General features: G+C 37.3%; 2 protein-coding genes across 2 annotated transcripts in view; one reads left to right on the top strand and one right to left on the bottom strand.

Moving 5' to 3' along the window:
- The first annotated feature begins 214 nt into the window (after positions 1-214).
- LOC143856706 (protein CANDIDATE G-PROTEIN COUPLED RECEPTOR 2-like) lies at positions 215-14236 on the top strand. The gene is made up of 6 exons (XM_077366979.1): positions 215-821; positions 11721-11912; positions 12745-12904; positions 13014-13116; positions 13224-13305; positions 14028-14236. Exons 1-6 carry the CDS (start codon positions 543-545, stop codon positions 14103-14105), a joined length of 894 nt encoding a protein of 297 aa, XP_077223094.1. The 5' UTR covers positions 215-542; the 3' UTR covers positions 14106-14236.
- Positions 14237-14847: 611 nt separating this feature from the next.
- Positions 14848-21020, bottom strand: part of LOC143856698 (U5 small nuclear ribonucleoprotein helicase) — a 93102-nt gene continuing 86929 nt past the window's right edge. Inside the window, exons 45-47 of the mRNA XM_077366969.1 lie at positions 20638-20787; positions 20438-20569; positions 14848-15304 (exon numbers count right to left, since the gene is read on the bottom strand). Coding sequence (XP_077223084.1) covers positions 15239-15304; positions 20438-20569; positions 20638-20787 — 348 coding nt within the window. The 3' untranslated portion in view covers positions 14848-15238. The remainder of the gene's footprint in view (positions 15305-20437; positions 20570-20637; positions 20788-21020) is intronic.

Here is a 21020-nt window from a genome sequence, read left to right as displayed (position 1 = left end):
ATGATAAATTCGAATCCCCGTAGGATAATTCGCTCCCCTTTAACATGATCTGACATCAAAAAGCATTAAAATGTTATAAGAGTGCGAATTATCTCAAAGGGGGCGCGAATTTATTATCTCCCTTACTTTTTTACACTAGAGGCGGCCTGTTCTAAGTAAAAAAAGGGGGGCGACTATATCATTTCTCCCCCAAATATCACAGCTCTTCCTCTTTTTATAAACTGAGAGAACACGCGATCATCTGATCTTCTTCCTCTCCCTTTATTTGACAGAAATCCAATTATCCAAAGTTTCAGAACCAGAAAAAGGAAAAAAAAAACGTGAAAAGGAAAATAATCAAAGCTAGGGTTAGTGTTAGGGTTAGGGTTAGTGATCAGATGGATTTTTTCAACAATCTCACATTTCTCCGTGCTTCCCCCTCAACTTAGGGTTTTACTTCCTTGATTTCTCTACTCCTTATCTCAATCAGATCCATATCTCTCTGTTTCATCACACTAGATTTACCCTCTCCGTAATGAATTCCGTGATCTAGCTATACAAAGATGAGAAAACTCGAGGAAATCGGGGAAAATATTTCCCTTTCCCTCTCTCCTGCATCGGATTTTTCTGCGAGATTATCTTCTTCGTGGATTTTTGAATGCCATGGTTTGTGGTATAACCTAGCTCTCATCTTTTCTTCAGCTCTCTTCATAGCGTTCTTGACCTTGCGGGCGAAGAAGAGCTTCTCGAAGCTCGTTAATGGCTGGTCTTATATTATGATCTCTTACTACGGGATTGTATGGATCGTAAGTGTTTTGAATCTCGCGTGGTGCGTTTTTCAGGTATGTGTTGAAAATCTAGGGATTTTGTCTTCATTTTCGTAATTAGGGTTTTGTAGGGTTAAATTTTGAGTGAAATTGATGATTATCTTTTGATGTCTTGGCCTCTAAGTTTTCATTTAGTTTTTCTTTTTGAAATATGATTAATGAACAAAAAAAAATTACAAGTGTACTTCATGGGGTATTTGGCGATACACATGTTATAATTCTCTTTATCATTAGTGTTCTGAATCTTGCGTAGTGCATTCTTTAGGTATGCGAGTTTCTTTTATCAGCTGTTCTTGCAAATCTTGGGATATCTTCTTCTTCTCGTAATTAGGGTTTCTTTGGGTTACATTTTGAGCAATTGGATTTCATCTTCATTCTTTTATCAGCTGTTCTTGCAAATCTAGGGATTTTGTCTTCTTTCTTGTAATTAGGGTTTCTTCGGGTTAAATTTTGAGCGAATTTGATGTTCTTCTGGTGATGCCTTGGCCTACGAGTTTGCATTTTTTTTTTTTTGAAAAGAGATACAATTAACTAAGAAAAAAGCTTAGAAGTGCACTACATGTTTATGGGTAGGATCTAATTCCGATTGGCGATCGACTACAAGCTACTACATGTTTATGGGTGGAAACCTGGTATCATGGAAAAGTAAGAAACATAGTATGGTTGCGAGATCCAGTGTTGAGGTAGAGTACAAAGAAATGGAACATACAATGAATAAGAGGGTACGTGAAGAAGGTCGGAAAATGAAGATCGAAGTCGCCGTGGTTCATGGGGTTCTTTCTTCGCCGGAAGATGATAGCGGCTCTCTCGGATGTCTTTCGGGTGATTCGTAGCTGGTTTGAAGTGTTTCTGAGTTGGGCTGTGGAGGAGTGGGGTTTTGCTGCCGGAAAGGTCCTCTCCAGGCTGTGGTGCTCTGTGCTTCTTCGCTTCGTGTTTCATCCAGTTCGGCCATTATCTCTTCCCATTCAGAATCGGATTCTGAAGTTTCTGTTGCATTGTCTTCAACTTCGTACACGTTAGGTTCATCGAGCTCTTCGTCTGTTTCATCTGTGCTTTCTCCGAATTCTGTCTCGGTTCCTGAGTCTTCACTATTTTCTGAACTGGATTCTGGTGGCTCTTCCCGAATGAGTGCCTGCACATTTCTTTCGAATAGTTTTGGGTGGATATCTCTGGCAATGAGGAGGCTGGGTGACGGAAGGGTGTCAGAGTTGTTGCATGGTGGGTACCGAGTCGTCGGATGGGATATTTGTGGTGTGGCCACCAGTGCTAATTCAATCCCCTTAGGAGGAGATCATGATTTTTGTGGAGTGGCCACAGGGGCCAATATGATCCCATTAGGAAGAGAACTTGCTAACATTAATTTTCCTGTCGACTCTTGGTCGCTTGTCAAGAATAAAAGAATAGAAAGGATATCAACTCGTAGAAGGGAGGGTGGTTTGGGTGATTGGAGGTGCTGCAAATGTGGGTTTAAAAATTTCAAAAGAAGGAAGGTTTGTTGGGAGTGCAAGAAAATCTGGTCAAGCTTGGATTATAATTTTCCACCTTATCAAAGTAGGTTTGTTCAGGATAATGGGCGACAGCAGGAGGTTCGTCTGGTGGAGGAGATTCAGGCCGAGGCCCTCCCATCAGTGAGATCCGTAAGCTTTGAGCCTCAGATTTCCGAAGGAGTGAGCTTCAATGTGGAAGTCGTCCCTCTGCAATCTATTAGTAATGCTGAGTTAGGTATTTGGGGTAGAATTACCCCTGGGTGGTCAGGGGATTTAAAGGGTATGGAAAGGTGGTTGAGAAGTAGGAGGGGTATTAACTGTGAAGTTATTGTGTACAAACTTGCAGATTTTGAGATTCTAATTTCTTCTCAGATGGGTGTGGATAGACATCAGCTTATAAATGCATGGAAGAATGCAATAAATTCTCCTTTTTTGGAGCTTTTACTATGGGATCAGAATTTTCAGTCGGAGGGGTGCATCTATTGGTGGAACATAGAAGGGGTTCCACCTCAGGCATGGTGTGAGGAGAATTTTCGAAGGATTGGGGAAACAATTGGCACAGTGGTTGAATTGGATTCATCCTGTCAAGCTGGAAAGGGTTATTCCCTTGCAAAGGTGAGCATTTCTGTAGTAAGGTGTCTAGGACAGGAGTTGCCTATCCAAGTTTCTCTGGATGGGGCAATCAGATGGGTGAGAGCTTGGAAGGTGGAGGCGCTTGAAATGGTGGATTTTGAAGGGTTGAGCTCTGGTAGCGCGGGTTTAGAAGAGGTAGCGAATGCGGTGGGGAATCTGAGGGAGAAAGAAACAAATTCTGGTAGTAAGGTCTCTGGGAGGAGGAGGTATTTCTGACCGGAAAAGATTTTGCTGATACTCAAGACAACACTCACCGGACAGTTAAATATAGACAGATAGTAAACGGGTATGTTAGCCAAAACTGCTTTTACTAAAACCAGTCTACCACCCTTCGAGACAAGGTTTCTTTTCCAGGTTTCTAGCCGACGCTCTATTCTTTCTACAATAGGGGTCCAGAGCTCTTTTCCCGGTTTTCCAACCCCCAAAGGGAGCCCTAAATACGATGAAGGCAGAGACTCCAACCTGCAGCCCATCACATTGGCAAAACCTAAAGCTTCTGAGGGAGGAACATTGATGGCAAACAAGTTGGATTTCTGAAAATTTGATCTTTGACCCGTAATCAGCTCATAGCATCTTAGCGCAGCCTTTAAATTTAAAATCTTCGACTTATCAAGTGCACAGAACAGAATGGTGTCGTCAGCAAATTGCAAAAGCGACACTTCCACTCTATCACTACCAATGATAAAGCCCTCAAACAGCCCCTTACGACTTCCTTTCACCATTAACCGATTGAGAGTTTCCGCCATAATCACGAAGAGAAAGGGGGAGAGGGGATCTCCTTGTCTTAACCCTCTGGAGGACTTGAAGAATCCTTTTGGCGACCCATTTACCAGCACGAAAAACCATGCCGAGGAGATGCATCTCTTCACCCAACCTCTCCACCTATTTCCGAATCCCATCCTCCCCAAAAGGTAATCCAGACAATTCCAATCCACTCTATCATAGGCTTTCTCCATATCTAGCTTACACAACACACCCCCATATCCACTTCTAGCATATTAGTCAATAACTTCATTCGTCCGATCAGTCTGGTTGGATGTTTGTACAAGGTTTTGGCCAAGGTTTTAGCTGACCGTATCAAAGTAGTGCTTCCTTTTGTAATTTCGGTGGAAGTCATGCGCCATCACTTCCACCGGAACTGCCTCAGTATCAGCAAAAAAATTTCCGGTCAGAAATACCTCCTCCTCCCTAGAGACCTTACTACCAGAATTTGTTTCTTTCTCCCTCAGATCTCCCACCGCCTTCGCTGCCTCTTCTAAACCCTCGCTACCAGAGCTCAACCCTTCAAAATCCGCCATTTCAAGCGCCTCTACCTTCCAAGCTCTCACCCATCTGACTGCCCCATCCAGAGAAACTTGGATAGGCAACTCCTGTCCTAGACACCCTACTACGGAAATGCACACCTTTGCAAGGGAATAACCCTTTCCAGCTTGACAGGATGAATCCAATTCAACCACTGTGCCAATTTTTTCCCCAATCCTTCGAAAATTCTCCTCACACCATGCTTGAGGTGGAACCCCTTCTATGTTCCACCAATAGATGCACCCCTCCGACTGAAACTTCTGATCCCATAGTAAAAGCTCCAAAAAAGGAGAATTTATTGCATTCTTCCATGCATTTATAAGCTGATGTCTATCCACACCCATCTGAGAAGAAATCAGAATCTCAAAATCTGCAAGTTTGTACATAATAACTTCACAGTTAATACCCCTCCTACTTCTCAACCACCTTTCCATCTGAGAAGAAATCAAAATCTCAAAATCTGCAAGTTTGTACACAATAACTTCACAGTTAATACCCCTCCTACTTCTCAACCACCTTTCCATACCCTTTAAATCCCCTGACCACCCAGGGGTAATTCTACCCCAAATACCTAACTCAGCATTACTAATAGATTGCAGAGAGACGACTTCCACATTGAAGCTCACTCCTTCGAAAATCTGAGGCTCAAAGCTTACGGATCTCACTGATGGGAGGGCCTCGGCCCGAATCTCCTCCACCAGACAAACCTCCTGCTGTCGCCCATTATCCTGAACAAACCTACTTTGATAAGGTGGAAAATTATAATCCAAGCTTGACCAGATTTTCTTGCACTCCCAACAAACCTTCCTTCTTTTGAAATTTTTAAACCCACATTTGCAGCACCTCCAATCACCCAAACCACCCTCCCTTCTACGAGTTGATATCCTTTCGATTCTTTTTTATCTTTTATTCTTGACAAGCGACCAAGAGTTGACAGGAAAATTAATGTTGGCAAGTTCTCCTCCTAATGGGATCATATTGGCCCTTGTGGCCACTCCACAAAAATCATGATCTCCTCCTAAGGGGATTGAATTAGCACCGGTGGCCACACCACAAATATCCCATCCGACGACTCGGTACCCACCAGGTAACAACTCCGACACCCTTCCATCACCCAGCCTCCTCATTGCCAGAGATATCCACCCAAAACTATTCGAAAGAAATGTACAGGCCACTCATTCGGGAAGAGCCACCAGAATCCAATTTGAGCCGGGTAGATCCTTTCACCTTCATGAAATTTTTTGAAAGGATTTAGCCGACCCCAACTAGTTTGGGACAAAGGCTTAGTTGAGTTGAGTTGTGTTGTATTCATTAATTCAAATAGAAATTGCAGTGATTAGTCATTTAATATCGTAATACAAGTAGTTTGCTAACAAACTTGGTACACTAATTATTTATTTCTCATCCAAACCCATGCATATTGGATAATGATCTTAAAAATAAAAGAAAAAAGACAAGATCGTATGAATTCTCGAAGTCTCAAACATCAAATGACAAATATCAATCATAAAGACTTGAATAATGCCTTCAGGCATATGCATTGTGCTTGACTGGTTCGATTCGTTCGATCTCCTACTCCTTTGTCTTCTTCCTTCTAATGAGAGGAATTTTGAAGGCCTCTTTTAATGTAGAAAGGAAATGAGGCCTTTTGAAAGAAAGTCCAATTTTCTTTTATACGAAATTTAATTTGGATACATCGCATGAATCGTACGATTTACGATCGAATCGTAAGATTCAATTGAAAATCGTAAGATTCATACAAATTAAGATTCAATCATGGGATTCAATTCGTTATGCATAAGATTTGATTTGAATCGTAAAATCAGATCGTAAATCGTGAGATTTTCAAAACAATGTACTTTTGTATTACATAATTTTTATTAGGTACTTAAGTCTATACTTGTAAATATAAGAATTTACTAACCTAAAAGGTGATGTCCACCATGGGACGTCATGATCTATTTTTCCATATTCATGAGTTCTTCTCCCATCTACTCTTCTTCTGTTTTCTTTTCTCTAACCCCAATATCATATCGTAACATTAGTTCCTTTTAGTCTCACAATATATATTGTTGTCTCGTAAAATATACTGCTGACTAAAGTCATTGCAAAATTAAGTACATATGCATGTGTAATCAATTCCTATTTCTTCACATCTCTTTTGGCATTCATCAATGAAGAACCACAAAAGAAATCATAGCATATCAATCGCTACTCCAGTTTGGACACTGCCAATTTGCTGACCAGTATCAATCTTTGAAATGTCTATGGGAAGTTCTGTTTTCCAAATCTTTTTTGATGCAGGGAGCATGGTGCAGCAACACCAAGATAAAAGATCAACACAAGCAGCAACTAAAATAACTCGTGGAGATTTCAAAATCCATACCATGATTTGGAGAAAAACTCCAATATAACAAGCAAAAGGAGCCAAGCTTCTTCACCCACGTGAACGAGCCAAGGCTCTTCACAAAAGATATCCCAAAAATCTTCTTTATTCAAATCTATCTTTCTTTCCTCACATCATTACAGTATATAGATAGCCAAAACCAAAAAATAAAAACCCGAAAAGCTTGCCTAAGAATTATTCTCAATCTTCTATCTAAAGCACATAAATAAGAATTCCTCTTCAAAAAACTAGCAGAACCAAACAATTCGGATGGGGAAGATGCAATATTTACGTCAACCACACCATCTACTCGAAATCGCGGGTCCCACCTCATGATATTTTGTAATATCTTGAGGCCCTTCTCGGTCCTCTTTTCTCTTAATATATTGCTATTTCAAAAAAAAAAGCACATAAATAAGAATTAGAAACATGACTAAAATATTCCTAAAATAGTAATCCCGTAATAGGGACCTATACCATATCCGTAAAACGCTTATAACTTTGCCAAATCAAGTCCAAATAGCGTGATCTTGGGCTCGTTAGATAGGAAATCTGTAACGACCCGGATTTTTACTCTATGGATCGCTACGGGCAACAAAACATATTTATTCTTGTAATTACACAGTAGAAGGTTAAAGTACATCCTGAATTTACAAAAATCCCTAGTATGACATATTTAAAACCTTTTTACATCTGAGGAGATTGACTAGGTTCATCATTTACATATTTCCTCAAGTTGCTTTCACACTTCTCATAACTAAGGTTCCTCATTGACAGATACTCCCGCATCCAAATTTTCAAATCCTGGGGGGGAAAAAGTGGGTTAGGAGAGCATGTATATAGAAGTTTCGACAAATAACTGAAATCAATAATAAGAGACAGTTTTATAAAAATATGCAGTATTTTGTATAGAACATAATGTGAATTTAAAACATAATACTAATATGATTTTGTTTAAACAATTTAACCAGATAGTAAAGTAAACCATTTAAAGCCCAATAGTCTCCAACTGTTTCTATTTCTGAAGTTTTCTGTAACGATCCGCCTCACCCTCGTATTGTCCGCTTTGGACTTGGCCCGCTTCCGCTTTTGGGTAAGTCGACGGCTCAGGGGTACAAACACGTCACACGAGAGAGACTATCGTACATTTACCTCTTCCATTTCTTTCATTTCTCATTTTCGTTCAAATTTTTCGTGCATATGAAATCTAACATTTCATTTTATTTTCCAGAATGAAACACATTTCATCATTTTGAAATAAATATGATTTGATATTTCCCAAATGTTACCAATGAATATTTGAAGTAAAACAGATAAGAAATATCTGAATAAAACAACATATAATCATATCCCTATCACTTTCATTGAGAAAAGATACCAGTTGAGTCTAGCTATCACCTGCCTTATCAAACCTGAGAAGTGGGAATTTGAAGATGCTTGACCTTGAAGATGACAACGATCAGGGAGAAATGATTCTCCTAGCCTTTTCCTTTTTCTACCTCTCTTCCTCCATTTTCTTTCTCTTTCTTCCTTTTCTCTGCCTGGCTGCTCTATTTTATAGGAAAAACTGAGGGGAATAGTAACATGTGAATAGTTTTTATGCATAATAACTGTTATTTTTACCAGGTATTACATTCTACCTCCCTTAAAAGAATTTCTTCCCCGAAATTCCTCTCTATACTCTCAGGAGAAAATGGTTCTACCCTAATCGTAACAACAAGTAATGGTTACATTCTGCATCTGTAAGACGAACACACGGAGGATTAGATATATTTCAAGCTCGATCTATTGTCTGGGTTTCGTCTATCTAACTCATTTCCTAAGACATACCCAAGACTCGTGCAACCAGTTTCCTCACAGACTAAATCCGGTGGCTTTGATATTGTCTGGTTCTAGATTGCAGCCATCCTGATTTTGTTTTTCCGCTGAAGACGCCTCTACACAGGGAAGGTGGGGATGTACACAAATAGCCAGAGAACTTTTTCTCCCCGCTTCCAGTGTGGGACCAACACACCCTACTAGAGGAGATACAGCTCTGATACCAACTGTAACGACCTTGATTTTTACTGCACGGATCGCTGCTTGCAACAAAACATATTTATTCCTGTAATTACATAGCGGAAGGTTAAAGTACATCTTGAATTTACAAAAATCCCAAGTATGACATATTTAAGACCTTTTTACATCAAGGAGATTGACTAGGTTCATCATTTCCATATTTCCTCATGTTGCTTTCACACTTCTCATAACTAAGGTTCCTCATTGACAAATACTCCCGCATCCAAATTTTCAAATCCTGGGGGGGGGGGGAGTGAGTTAGTAGAGCAGGTATATAGAAGCTTTGACAAGTAGCTGAAATCAATAATAAGAGACAGTTTTATAAAAATATGCAGTATTTTGTATAGAACATAATGTGAATTTAAAACTAATACTAATATGAATTTTTTTTAAACAATTTAACCAGATAGTAAAGTAAACCAGTTAAAGTCCAATAATTTCTAACTGTTTCCATTTCTGAAGTTTCCTGTAACGATCCACCTCACCCTCGTATTGTCCGCTTTGGACTTGGCCCGCTTTCGCTGTTGGGTAAATCGACGGCTTAGAAGTACAAACACGTCACACGAGAGAGACTATCGTACATTTACCTCTTCCATTTCTTTCATTTTTCATTTTCGTTCAAACTTTTCGTGCATATGAGATCTAACATTTCATTTGATTTTCCAGAATGAAACACATTTCATCATTTTGAAACAAATATGATTTGATATTTCCCAAATGTAAACAATGAATATTTGAAGTAAAACAGATAAGAAATATCTGAATAAAACAGCATATAATCATATCCCTATCACTTTCATTGAGAAAAGATACCAGTCGAGTATAGCTATCACCTGCCTTATCAAACTTGAGAAGTGGGAATTTGAAGATGCTTGACCTTGAAGATGACAACGATCAGGAAGAAGTGATTCTCCTAGCCTTTTCCTTTTTCTCCCTCTCTTCCTTCCTTTTCTTTTTCTTTCTTCCTCTGCCTGGCTGCTCTATTTATAGGAAAAACTGAGGGGAATGGTAACATATGAATAGTTTTTATACATAATAACTGTTATTTTTACCGGGTATTACATTCTACCCCCCTTAAAAGAATTTTGTCCCCAAAATTCCTCTCTATACTCTCAGGAGAAAATGGTTCTACCCTAATCGTAACAACAAGTAATGGTTACATTCTGCATCTGTAAGACGAACACACGGAGGATTAGATATATTTCAAGCTCGGTCTATTGTCTATGTTTCATTTATCTAACCCCTTTCCTAAGACATACCCAACACTCGTGCAACCAGGTTCCTCACAGACTAAGTCTGGTGGCTCTGATATTGTCTGGTTCTAGATTGCAGCCATCCTGATTTTGTTTTTCCGCAGAAGACGCCTCTACACAGGGAAGGTGGGGATCGGGATCTACACAAATAGCCAGAGAACTTTTTTTCTCTGCTTCCGGTGTGGGACCAACACACCTTACTAGAGGAGATACAGCTCTGATACCAACTGTAACGACCCTGATTTTTACTGCACGGATCGCTACGGGCAACAAAACATATTTATTCCTGTAATTACACAGCGGAAGGTTAAAGTACATCCTAAATTTACAAAAATCCCAAGTATGACATATTTAAGACCTTTTTACATCTGAGGAGATTGACTAGGTTCATCATTTCCATATTTCCTCAAGTTGCTTTCACACTTCTCATAACTAAGGTTCCTCATTGACAAATTCTCCCGCATCCAAAATTTCAAATCCTAGGGGAAAAAAGTGGGTTAGGAGAGGAGGTATATAGAAGCTTCGACAAGTAACTGAAATCAATAATAAGAGACAGTTTTATAAAAATATGCAGTATTTTGTATAGAAAATAATGTGAATTTAAAACTAATACTAATATGATTTTTTTAAAACAATTTAACCAGATAGTAAAGTAAACCATTTAAAGCCCAATAGTTTCCAACGGTTTCTATTTTTGAAGTTTCCGTAACGGCCCACCCCACCCTCGTATTGACCGCTTTGGACTTGGCCCGCTTCCGCTTTTGGGTAAGTCGACGGCTCAGAGGTACAAACACTGCACACGAGAGAGACTATCGTACATTTACCTCTTCCATTTATTTCATTTCTCATTTTCGTTCAAACTTTTAGTGCATATGAAATCTAACATTTCATTTTATTTTCCAGAATGAAACACATTTCATCATTTTGAAACAAATATAATTTGATATTTCTCAAATGTAAACAGTGAATATTTGAAGTAAAACGGATAAGAAATATCTGAATAAAACAACATATAATCATATCCCTATCACTTTCATTGAGAAAAGATACCAGTCGAGTCTAGCTATCACCTGCCTTATCAAACCTGAGAAGTGGGAATTTGAAGATGCTTGACCTTGAAGATGACAACGATCACGGAGAATTGATTCTCCTAGCCTTTTCCTTTTTCTCCCTCTCTTCTTCCCTTTTTCTTTTTCTTTCTTCCTTTTCTCTGCCTGCCTGCTCTATTTATAGAAAAAACTGAAGGGAATAGTAACATGTGAATAGTTTTTGTGCATAATAACTGTTATTTTTACCGGGTATTACAAAATCGAAAAATCTTTTTAAAGATCAAGCCAATCAGCCAAGTTTTGACACCCAAAAATTATGCTACGAATAAAATGACGAAAATAGAAAATAAAAAATAAAAGACTTATTCATTGCCACATGTTCTGCATCATCTTTTCATCTTTAGCATAAAATTTGTCCACTGCATAATCAGAACTCAATGCGACTATGGTGAACATGTTTTCTTGTGTTACTAATCAAAATAAAAATAAAAATAGAAGCCTAGGATAAAGCATGCAGTAACTTTAGAGTCTCAAGACATTGCTTCTGATACCATTCAAAAAAAAAAAAAGAAGAAAAAAAAAAGAAAGAGTAGAAATTGATTCTTGATAATCAGGTTCCTAGTCTGTTGATTAGAAATTAGAGAGTTTGACTTGAATGATGTTGAAATGCTATATTTAGGGCTCCTTTAAATGTATACCAATTTCCATTTGTCTTATTTTATGTTCTTTTATTTGTTTGGGCACAGGCATGGCAGTGCACTCCTGGGAAGGAATTGGCATGGAATATTTTATCATTGTTTACAACATCTGGAATGCTATTTTTAGAAGTTAGCTTGCTGGCCTTTTTACTTCAAGGAAACCATGCCAGTGGATTGGAAGCTTTAACACGGACCTTTGTTATCTCTGGCATTATTGTTGGTGCGGATCTTCTTCTTAAGGTAATCTTTCCCTATGGCTGTCAAAACATTTTGTACTCCTTTGTCAAGTATATATTTTTTCTCTCGAAAGATAATGTATGGCTTTGGTGGGTGTATTAAGTGAATTGCAAATGTATCAGAGGAGTTTGTTATAGCAAGGTTGGGATAAATCATTATAGTTTGAGGAGATTTGTCTTCATAACCTCCAGATCTGATTTTGATTGTGTCCTTTATGTTGTTGATTGCAGCATCTCTATCAAACATTTCCGTCTCCATTGTTTTGTATGAGAAGCCCACAGCTGTTATTATGTCTTAGTAGCAGGAATCTTCTGTCTAAGCTGCTGCTCCCGTTTCCTCTTCTGAACCTCATAACACTCTTATTGACGATTGTATAGCCAACCAATTGTTCTGTAGGTTTCTTCTACCCAAAGCATTGTTTCCCCTTCTTTTTTGGACATCCTCCTGCTCATACTCCTAACTGCTTGTACAATAACTCCATGGCCACGTTCAATCTGTCATGCCAGCCCTGCATACAAATGAATCACCCTTTCCTTTTCATCCACTCTGCTTCAGTACCATACAAACCCGGACTGATTTTAGATGCATTTGCAAACTGTTTGTACTTTGTGATTGGTATCATGAGACATAATACTGCAAGTTATGGAATAGCTGTGTAGATTTTGTAAATTATCTCAACATTTTAAAGCTTCTCATCAAACTTTCAACTTATTCTTAACTAGATAATCATCTGTTTTTTTTTTTTTTTGTCTCTTTTTCCAGTGCTGATGCATTTGTTCTCAACTCTCATGCTTTCAATGACTTCGAGCTACACTTCATATTGTCTATTTTTCAGGCAATCAGTTTATTTGGTTTTGGGGTCCCCTTGTTCATTGATGGTGACGAAACAAATGGGGTTAAGTGGGGCTTGTGGGTTGTCCACAAACTACTGCTAACTATAGTCTATGGCCTCATCTTGTTCATGCACCATACGAGATGGCGAGAGAGGCTGCCTGGTAATATTCATAATTTTGTTCTACACTCTCTTCTAATCAGCTAATACTGTCTAAATATCTATTATGATTAACTTGCTCCTTTTAAATTTTTTTTTTTCCTTCTGTGCAGCAAGACCTGTATTTTACAACTACATCTCCGTGATGTTCTTATTGAATGCAATAGCATTATTTGCATGCATGCTCATAGTAACTGGAGCTGGATTCGGCTTCTGGTATCTAATTAAAGTTCTTTTACAAAACATCATCAATTTGGCTAGCATTTAAAAACAAACAAATTATACTTCTCAGTATGCCTAAATGTTTCCTTTTTCATTTACAGGTTGTACAATCTTACAACTATCTGCTATCACTCTCTCTATCTTCCTTTTCTGTATGTGATATTTCTGGCAGACTTTTTTCAGGTCAGGTTCCTCTCTCTCCTACTTTGGTTAGCATCTTATCTAATAATCTTTAGACACCTTTCCTAGAATGACTGAAGCACCCCTGAAAAGTCATTTCAATCCAATGAACCGAACTTAAACCTAACCTAATCCAACCAGAATTCCAGTCCAATCTTTAAAATCTTGCTCAACTCATGGTTTCTTACTCCAACATGAACTCAACTACATCCCCACTAATTCAGGTTGATATGTGTTGGGTTGAGTTGATTAATACATGCAGGCATAAAAATTTAGACCTGAACAAAATTAGACCTGAAGTTTCCACTATCCCCACCATACTTATTCGCTGCGACACATCTCCACTTAAATTTCTTTATAACTATCATATCTTCAAAAAAATTTAACCGATAAAAAAAAAAAAAATCTGCTGTTCTCGCTAAATTTTAGCCAATCTTCTTCGCATGAAAATATGCTCTTCTTATGTAAAAAAAGAGGAAAATATGCACTTTCTTCTTGTGTACAAAAAAAAGGAAAAAAGGGGCGAAATATCATTTTCCTTTCTTTTATGGTCTTCAAATATATGTGAAATGTTAATTTTTTATCTAACAATTTTTCTTTTTCAATATTATGGATTTTTTAACAATGCTCAATTATTCCATAAAAATAAAAAAATAAATATAATGCTCAATTATTTTGTGATATTAAATGTTCTCTAAGTTATTTACCCTGCTTGCAATCTGTAGGAGGAGGATTTGCATTTGGAGAATGCTTACTACTCAGAGATGAAAGATGCAGGGTTTTTCGATGAAGATTGGGATTAGTTTTATGTATACGGGCATGTGTGTACTATACTATCCTTATAACCTGTGAATAGCTTTCTACTAGTAACACTCACCACACTGGTTTGATGTGTAAATTTATACAAAAATATAAAAGAAAACTTGGCCCTTGATCTCTATTTGTTTTGTTTTGGATTTTGAGAACCGATTGCAAGTCAGAAACTGATTAGAAACTGATTATTGGACCCAAATTTATTGTTTTGGTCTTGCAATTGGTTCGCAAAATCCAAAACACAAAGAGTTAATGAGTATGAACCTATATATAGTACCATTGATGTGTAAATTTCTACTAAATAGGCAGCAACTTAAAAATCATCTCCATGGGATGATCCCAACCCATCTTAATCTGAAAAGGGATTGCATATTATAGAAACCTCTACTGATCAGAGGATTAGGATCATCCAGATACGGCATGTTTGTGTTTTGGCCCATCAAATGAACGGTTTGGATCATCCACAGAAGAAGGGCCCACTGTACTTTTTGAAAAATACTGCACTTCATGCCTCAGAGAACAAAAATCAAGGAGTTTTGGTTGGCCCAGGCGTGGTTGCTTATAATTCTTGGGTGCCACAGATCTGATCTGTCACTCCGTTAGCAGATCTGGACCGTTGATTTTGCTGTTTGGCCCCACACCCACTATCTGATTCCATGATTTTGGAACATTGATTATAGGTGTTTTGTCCATAAATGATCGTTCCTATTATAATTTTGATAACTCCCAATAAATATTAACAATTTCAATAAATTTTGTTAAATATCCGCTACTAAGTTTGTCGTACTACATTTTTCCCACGATTGATCAAAACTTTTTTACAGTGGAAAAATAAATAAAAATTATCACAAACTAGTGACCAGAATATTCAGATGAACTGCTCACTTCTTGACCCTACAAATTCATCCCTCACCAAAGGGTGCTCTCTACTATTTCTTGCCTTCAAAACCAACTTTAAAATTCTCTTCCATGTTTGATCTGTCAACTGAGCTTCGGATTATGGCGGCGCAGATTTTCTAGGCCATCTCCCTCTTCCTAATTTTGTGATTCCACACTGTTTCAGGGCTTTAAATAGCTTATTTTCAGCATCTGGTTGCATTGTTGGTATCTAAGATTTAAAAAATTATCCAATGGAGTGTTCTTGCTCAAATCCAAGATAGCAATCTGAAACTAGAATCAGCTTCATATCCTGAAAGAAAACAGCACCAGTAAGGAAAGAAGTTAAATTGTTTGCAGTCCTCTCACCAAGAAAAAAAAATGCACATGTCAGTAAAATCTGTAACAATAATAATCCATGTAGGCCAAAGACTTGGATGCAATGGGGGGAGAAGATCAAACTCTACAGAAAAAGAAAACCAGACTATTAAGTTGTTCTGTTCTTCGAAGAAAATGAAGTTTTGTCGATAAGTATTTACCTATATTCATATCTATGATGATTTACATTTGGAGTTTAAAAGACTTTTTGTTTGACCAAAATAACTTCCAAATAACACTTTAGGTCTCCTCCAACCTCATCATGTTCCTCTTATCCCACAGACACCATTTCTTCTATAGTTTAGTTGCAGATTTCTCAACAGATTAGACTCAACACTTAAAAAATTAAGGATTACTTTTCTCCAATTACCCTTTTAACATACAGTACCCCCCTTTAATGCTCAAATTCTTTAATTTCTTTTAGAATAGCAATTACATATACATATTCTTGCGATGCACGATTTTAAGGCAGATCAGACAAAAATTCTTCTTGTTCATCAAAAATATTTTTCTGGACTTTCTATGAACAATCACTTACTAAAATATTCTTCAGGTATTCACTCCACGAAACGGAACTGTTTATATTTCGTCCTTTTTCTTGGTTTCCGTTTAAAATGGTCAAGGAAGTATTTACTGAGGGTGTTTAACATTTTAAGTGCAAGTTGTCATATATACTTTATTAATAACAAAGACGAGAAATTCAATTTTCTTGGAAGCTTTGTAAAATTGGGATATGTAAGGGCCTTCTATGATCCCATTTAGCGTCCATTGCAGAAGGCATTTCGTGGAGCGTCTGTTGCATGAGGGAGCAGCCACCTCAGATGAATTAAATGAATAAGACAAAATCTGAGCCTATGTGGCTGCTCCCTCATGCAACAGACACTGAGAAATGCCTTCTGCGATGGACGCAAGCAAATCCCTAAAATTATATATGTATCACAGTCAATAGCCAAACAGAACAGAGAATAGGGAAGGTAAATAGCCAAACACCGCTTAAGATGGTTTGGGCACAGCCAACGTAGGCCTGTGGATGCTCCACTGACAAGAAGTGACTCGTGACAAGTTGATGGAGTAAAAAGAGGAAGGGGCAGACCGAAAACAACTTGGGTAGAAACAGTGAGGAAAGACTTGATGGCTAGGAACATAACAGAGAACATGACCTTGGAAGGAGAGAATGGAAGAAAATGATCCATGTAGACGAACCCAACTAGTGTTAGGATTAGACTTAGTCAATTTGAGCTGGGTAGATTCTTTCACCTTACTCATGAAAATTTTCTAAAGGATTCATTAGCCAACCCCAACTAGTTTGGGACATAGGCTTAGTTGAGATGAGTTGAGTAAATAGCCAAACAGCCAGTTAAATTAAAAAATTAGGAGAATTTGAAAAAAAAATACATAAAGTGCTAGACTTATGTGGCTTGAGTTCAATGCTTAGATAAGTGTTACGTCCATTAGCTGATTTAGATTTAGTCGATTGGATTGTCATTTTGCACTGTGACTTGGACACATGACATGGGTACCAAAATTTCAAATTCTGTACACAGTGTTTGACATGACTATTTCTTAAAGTCTAGACAAAGAGACACTTCCACACAAAACCAAATAAATTAATGAAATAAACCTTAAGAAAGATGAGTATAACACATGGTGAAGGTATTTGAAGAAATACTAATATAGTTCCCAACTTCCAATCTTAAATCAATTACAAAAAAATCAAACTAATACATAATCAATTAAGGAAACATATTCCATAACGTGGGACACTGTCACACATATCTCTGATATTTTCAAAATATAGCGATTTTATCGCCACATTTTGAGAAAACGACCAAATCCCGAAAAATAATCCTAAGAATTTAAAAAATATTGCGATATTTTCATTTACCACGATAATATCATGATATTTTTATTTTATATTTATTTTCTTAATTTATATATATATATATATTTATTTATTTTAAATAATTTTATTTTTATCATTTTTCCCGATATAAAATGAAAAATAAAATAAAAATTAATATACCCCAAGATTTTCCCTTTACAAGAAATTCCTGAGAACGATGTTTTTGACTTAGGTTTGACATAGTGACATTTGTCATGATAAATTGTCTCTCCTTGTACTGGAGTGTGTGGCATGCGACAAAGTGTCAGCAAGATAGAAACCTAAAAAGAAGTGTCCGAGAAACACTGTGATTTTGAGATGGACCAAGAAAAAGATAGAGGTGGGTGGGGTATGATGCGACATGGTGATTCAATCAGAGGAATCCTGAGGGAAGATTATTTGCTGCAGAGAAGCTAGATCGTCCCAACAGTTGCTCTCAAATCACACAAGCCAAATCTACGGTTCTTCAAAATCATGTCCACCCACCTCCCTCCTCTGCTGTCTCTTGGAGATGCATTGGAGGCTCTGGACCTCGAAGAGCTTATAATGATGTCTACAATACTTTTGGCAGTTTCTTATGGAAGAAGAGAACTAAGTGCTAAAAGGGAATGACATAGTATTGAGTGAAGAAGAATAGAAGGGGGGGAAGAAAGGGAAATAGAGGTAGGGGAAAGAAGAAGGACGAAGAGAAGTCAAGAAGGAAGAGGGGAAGGAGAAGGAAGAGGGAAGAGAAATCTAAGGGGAGAAATTTCCAATAATATTATTCCAACAAAACTATTAAAGTTCAAGACATCAACCTATATATAGGCAACAAATAAAACAAAATAAAATAATATAAAATAAAACAAATAAAAATAAATTCCCTAAATAATAAAAAAAACTAAAATCTAAAGGGGAAACTAAAATAAAAATAAACTCCCACTTATTGGACGCCACGGGTGTGATCTCGCTTAAAGTAGCGTCTACGATCCTCATCACAAAAGTTGTGGCCCAATATAGTCAATGCCAGTCAAATGTAGTCATCATAGTAACAAGAAGTCTCATAGTCAAGATGCGTCAGCAAGAGGGATTGAGGGGTTTCAGGAAGAAGTTTCTAAACTTTCAAGTTGTAACATGATTCATGAAATGATAACTTCACCATGGTGTTACCAGGCAAAATCACCAGCCAGTGACAAGTATGAGTTTAGGGCAGCAATCTAGCAATGGAATGAAAAAGGTGTGGCAACAAAGTGTTGGGTCAAAATTTTGAACCGCTTCTTCTTCCATGAAGAATCAGACAAGACAGAGCTTGGATGGAACTGAACAAGATTTGGCGAACGAATACAAAGGTCAAAGGGTTTATTATGGGGAAAAAAAAATCAAAGGATGTTACTTAGTAGGATTGAGTTCTTCCAACTAGAGGAAATAAACCAGAAAGAAGACATGGTAACATGACACTTGCATGGTGACCAAGCGATAGTATCACTTGAGGACTTTTCTAGAAACTCTCTATATTTGCTTTGAAAGTTTAATAGAGTTAGGAAAGTAGTTTCTAAATGTTTCCATGTTAATTAGGGTTCTTCAAAGAGTAGAGGTTTATAATTTGATAAGGAGTTTTCTCAAGCATAAGTTTGCTATTAGAAAATTTTAGTTTAAATGGTTCTCCTGCTCTAATATTTGCTTTGGAAGTTTAATAGAATTAGGAAAGTGGTTTCAAAATGTTTCCATGTTAATTAGGGTTCTTCAAAGAATTGAGGTTTCGAATTTGACAAGGAGTTTTCTCAAGCATAAGTAAGTTTGTGATTAGAAAATTTTAGTTTATGCTGTAGTCCTGTATCACACGTACTCTTGAGTTGTTGGGAAATTTAAGCCTTTTTAGGAGTCTAGCTTTTACTTATATTGGCAAACAATTTTTCCCATTACTTCGATAGAAGAAAAGTTTTTGTTTTCGAGTGGACAACACTTCTGTTAGAAGTAATCAAGACCCAAGTTAAGGGAATTTTTGGTTGTTAAAACCTCATATATGACTTGTAGCATGTTCTATTGATTGATTGGGTTGAACCGAGTTAAGACTCCCATATGAACTCTCTTCATTACCTTCGCATCTTCATAATTTTCTTGCTAGATTTAACACGATACAGGACGATCAACATCAAGCCATTAATATGGCCTTGTACCTGTCAATAGTTCCATCAAGTTCCTATTTTAACTTAAAAACCCATGCCCGAGTTTTGAAACATTGCTTTCTGTAGGAGCTACATTGAGATCAAAGATTGCGATACGAAAAATGCCATCAAGTTTAACAAAGCCTTGTTTCCATGCCATGAAAAAAAGCATGTTGAGATTGCCAATCACTTTATCCAGGAAAAAGTTGGGAATGGAGAAGTCTACCCATGCTATGTTACAGTGGAGCAAATTGTAGATGTTATCACAAAAGGGTTCACGACATACCATCATCGTTACTTATAACACAAGATGGACATGTTCCAAGGAACATCTTAGCTTGAGAATAAGTGTTAAAAGTGGCAAAAACCATTGTTAGGGGTGTTTTGATTATTACGACATCAATTCATATTTATTTTTCTGCAACCATGCTCAATTAATTGATTGAATCTAATAGAATTAAGACTCATAAGAAATCTCTTTTTCCATACTTTTGAATCTTCATCATTAATTAGATTTGAAATTTTCTCTCTTCATGATCTCTCTCTCTCTCTCTCTCTCTCTCTCTCTCTCTCTCTCTCTCTCTCTCTCTCTCTCTCTCTCTATTCTACTCCCTATTAATTTTGTTTTGAAAGATGACGATTTTATTGATACTATGAAATTTACATTGGGGACCAGAGATCCCAACTTGTAATACATAGAACTATTCCCTATTAATTAGATTTGAAATCCTCTCTCTCTCTCTCTCTCTCTATATATATATATATATATATATATATATATATATATATATATATATATATATATATATATTCTACTCCATATTAGGGAGATAGAACGGTTAATTTACTTCAGCAGCATCATTCTCTAACTCGCGCTTAATATACTTCAGCTACACCATTCTCTAACTCACACTTTGGTTAAGATTCACTTAGCTTCAGAAGTGAATTTCCCATCCAACTAGGACATTTCCGGTAATATGGAAAAAATAACCATATAATAGCTAAGTGATGATGAGAATAAAATGCCAGTATGCATGCTCACCTGGAGAATGCTTGGTGTTGATGGTAACTCCATGTGAGTAACCAAGCTCTGGGAGAAGCTCACTCTCTTCAGAGCATATAGTTCTGAGGTGGAGACATTTCCGAGAACCAACCACCACGCTTCCTCTTTTACCTGCAGGAATATGTTCAAATCAGAAAGTTGTTACTTAAAGGGTAAAGTGGACTAGGTCAATCTTCTACCTTTGGAAATCTAGGGACAAAGGCTCTAGATTTTGTGCTCCGAGAGTTCATTTTTTCCAGCTTAATGTTTAGAATAGATGAGTTTGACCCTCCCTTGTCTCTTTTTTGAACCTGTAATTTGACTTGAACATGTGGAAAATGCTGCAGATCCTGTGGAAACAGAACATTAGGCGTTAGATTACTGATATCAACAAAAACTTATCTGTCTATCACAAGAGGCAAATCAAGCTCACAAACTTGCAGATGAAGGAGAAAAATACATCTTACACTCATGCATAGAAGAATGCTTTTATTTTCCCACAAAATTTCTGATTTTGATTTAACTTATATAAGAAAAATAAGTGGACAGATACACATTTTTGGGCATTCTGACTCCTGCTACC

Source organism: Tasmannia lanceolata, unplaced genomic scaffold, assembly GCF_043159265.1.
Source record: "Tasmannia lanceolata isolate RefF3 unplaced genomic scaffold, GAP_Taslan_0.1 ptg000003l, whole genome shotgun sequence".
NCBI classification, from domain to species: Eukaryota; Viridiplantae; Streptophyta; class Magnoliopsida; order Canellales; family Winteraceae; genus Tasmannia; species Tasmannia lanceolata.
Note: the sequence above shows the minus strand (reverse complement) of the source record. Positions and strands in the feature narration are given on the sequence as shown.

Bases quoted from the DNA above. Each gene is read 5' to 3' on its own strand.
- LOC143856706 (XM_077366979.1), top strand. From the start codon at position 543: ATGAGAAAACTCGAGGAAATCGGGGAAAATATTTCCCTTTCCCTCTCT. The intron at 12,905-13,013 runs GTAATATTCATA...CCTTCTGTGCAG, and splicing joins ATGGCGAGAGAGGCTGCCTG to CAAGACCTGTATTTTACAAC. The intron at 13,306-14,027 runs GTCAGGTTCCTC...TGCAATCTGTAG, and splicing joins TTCTGGCAGACTTTTTTCAG to GAGGAGGATTTGCATTTGGA.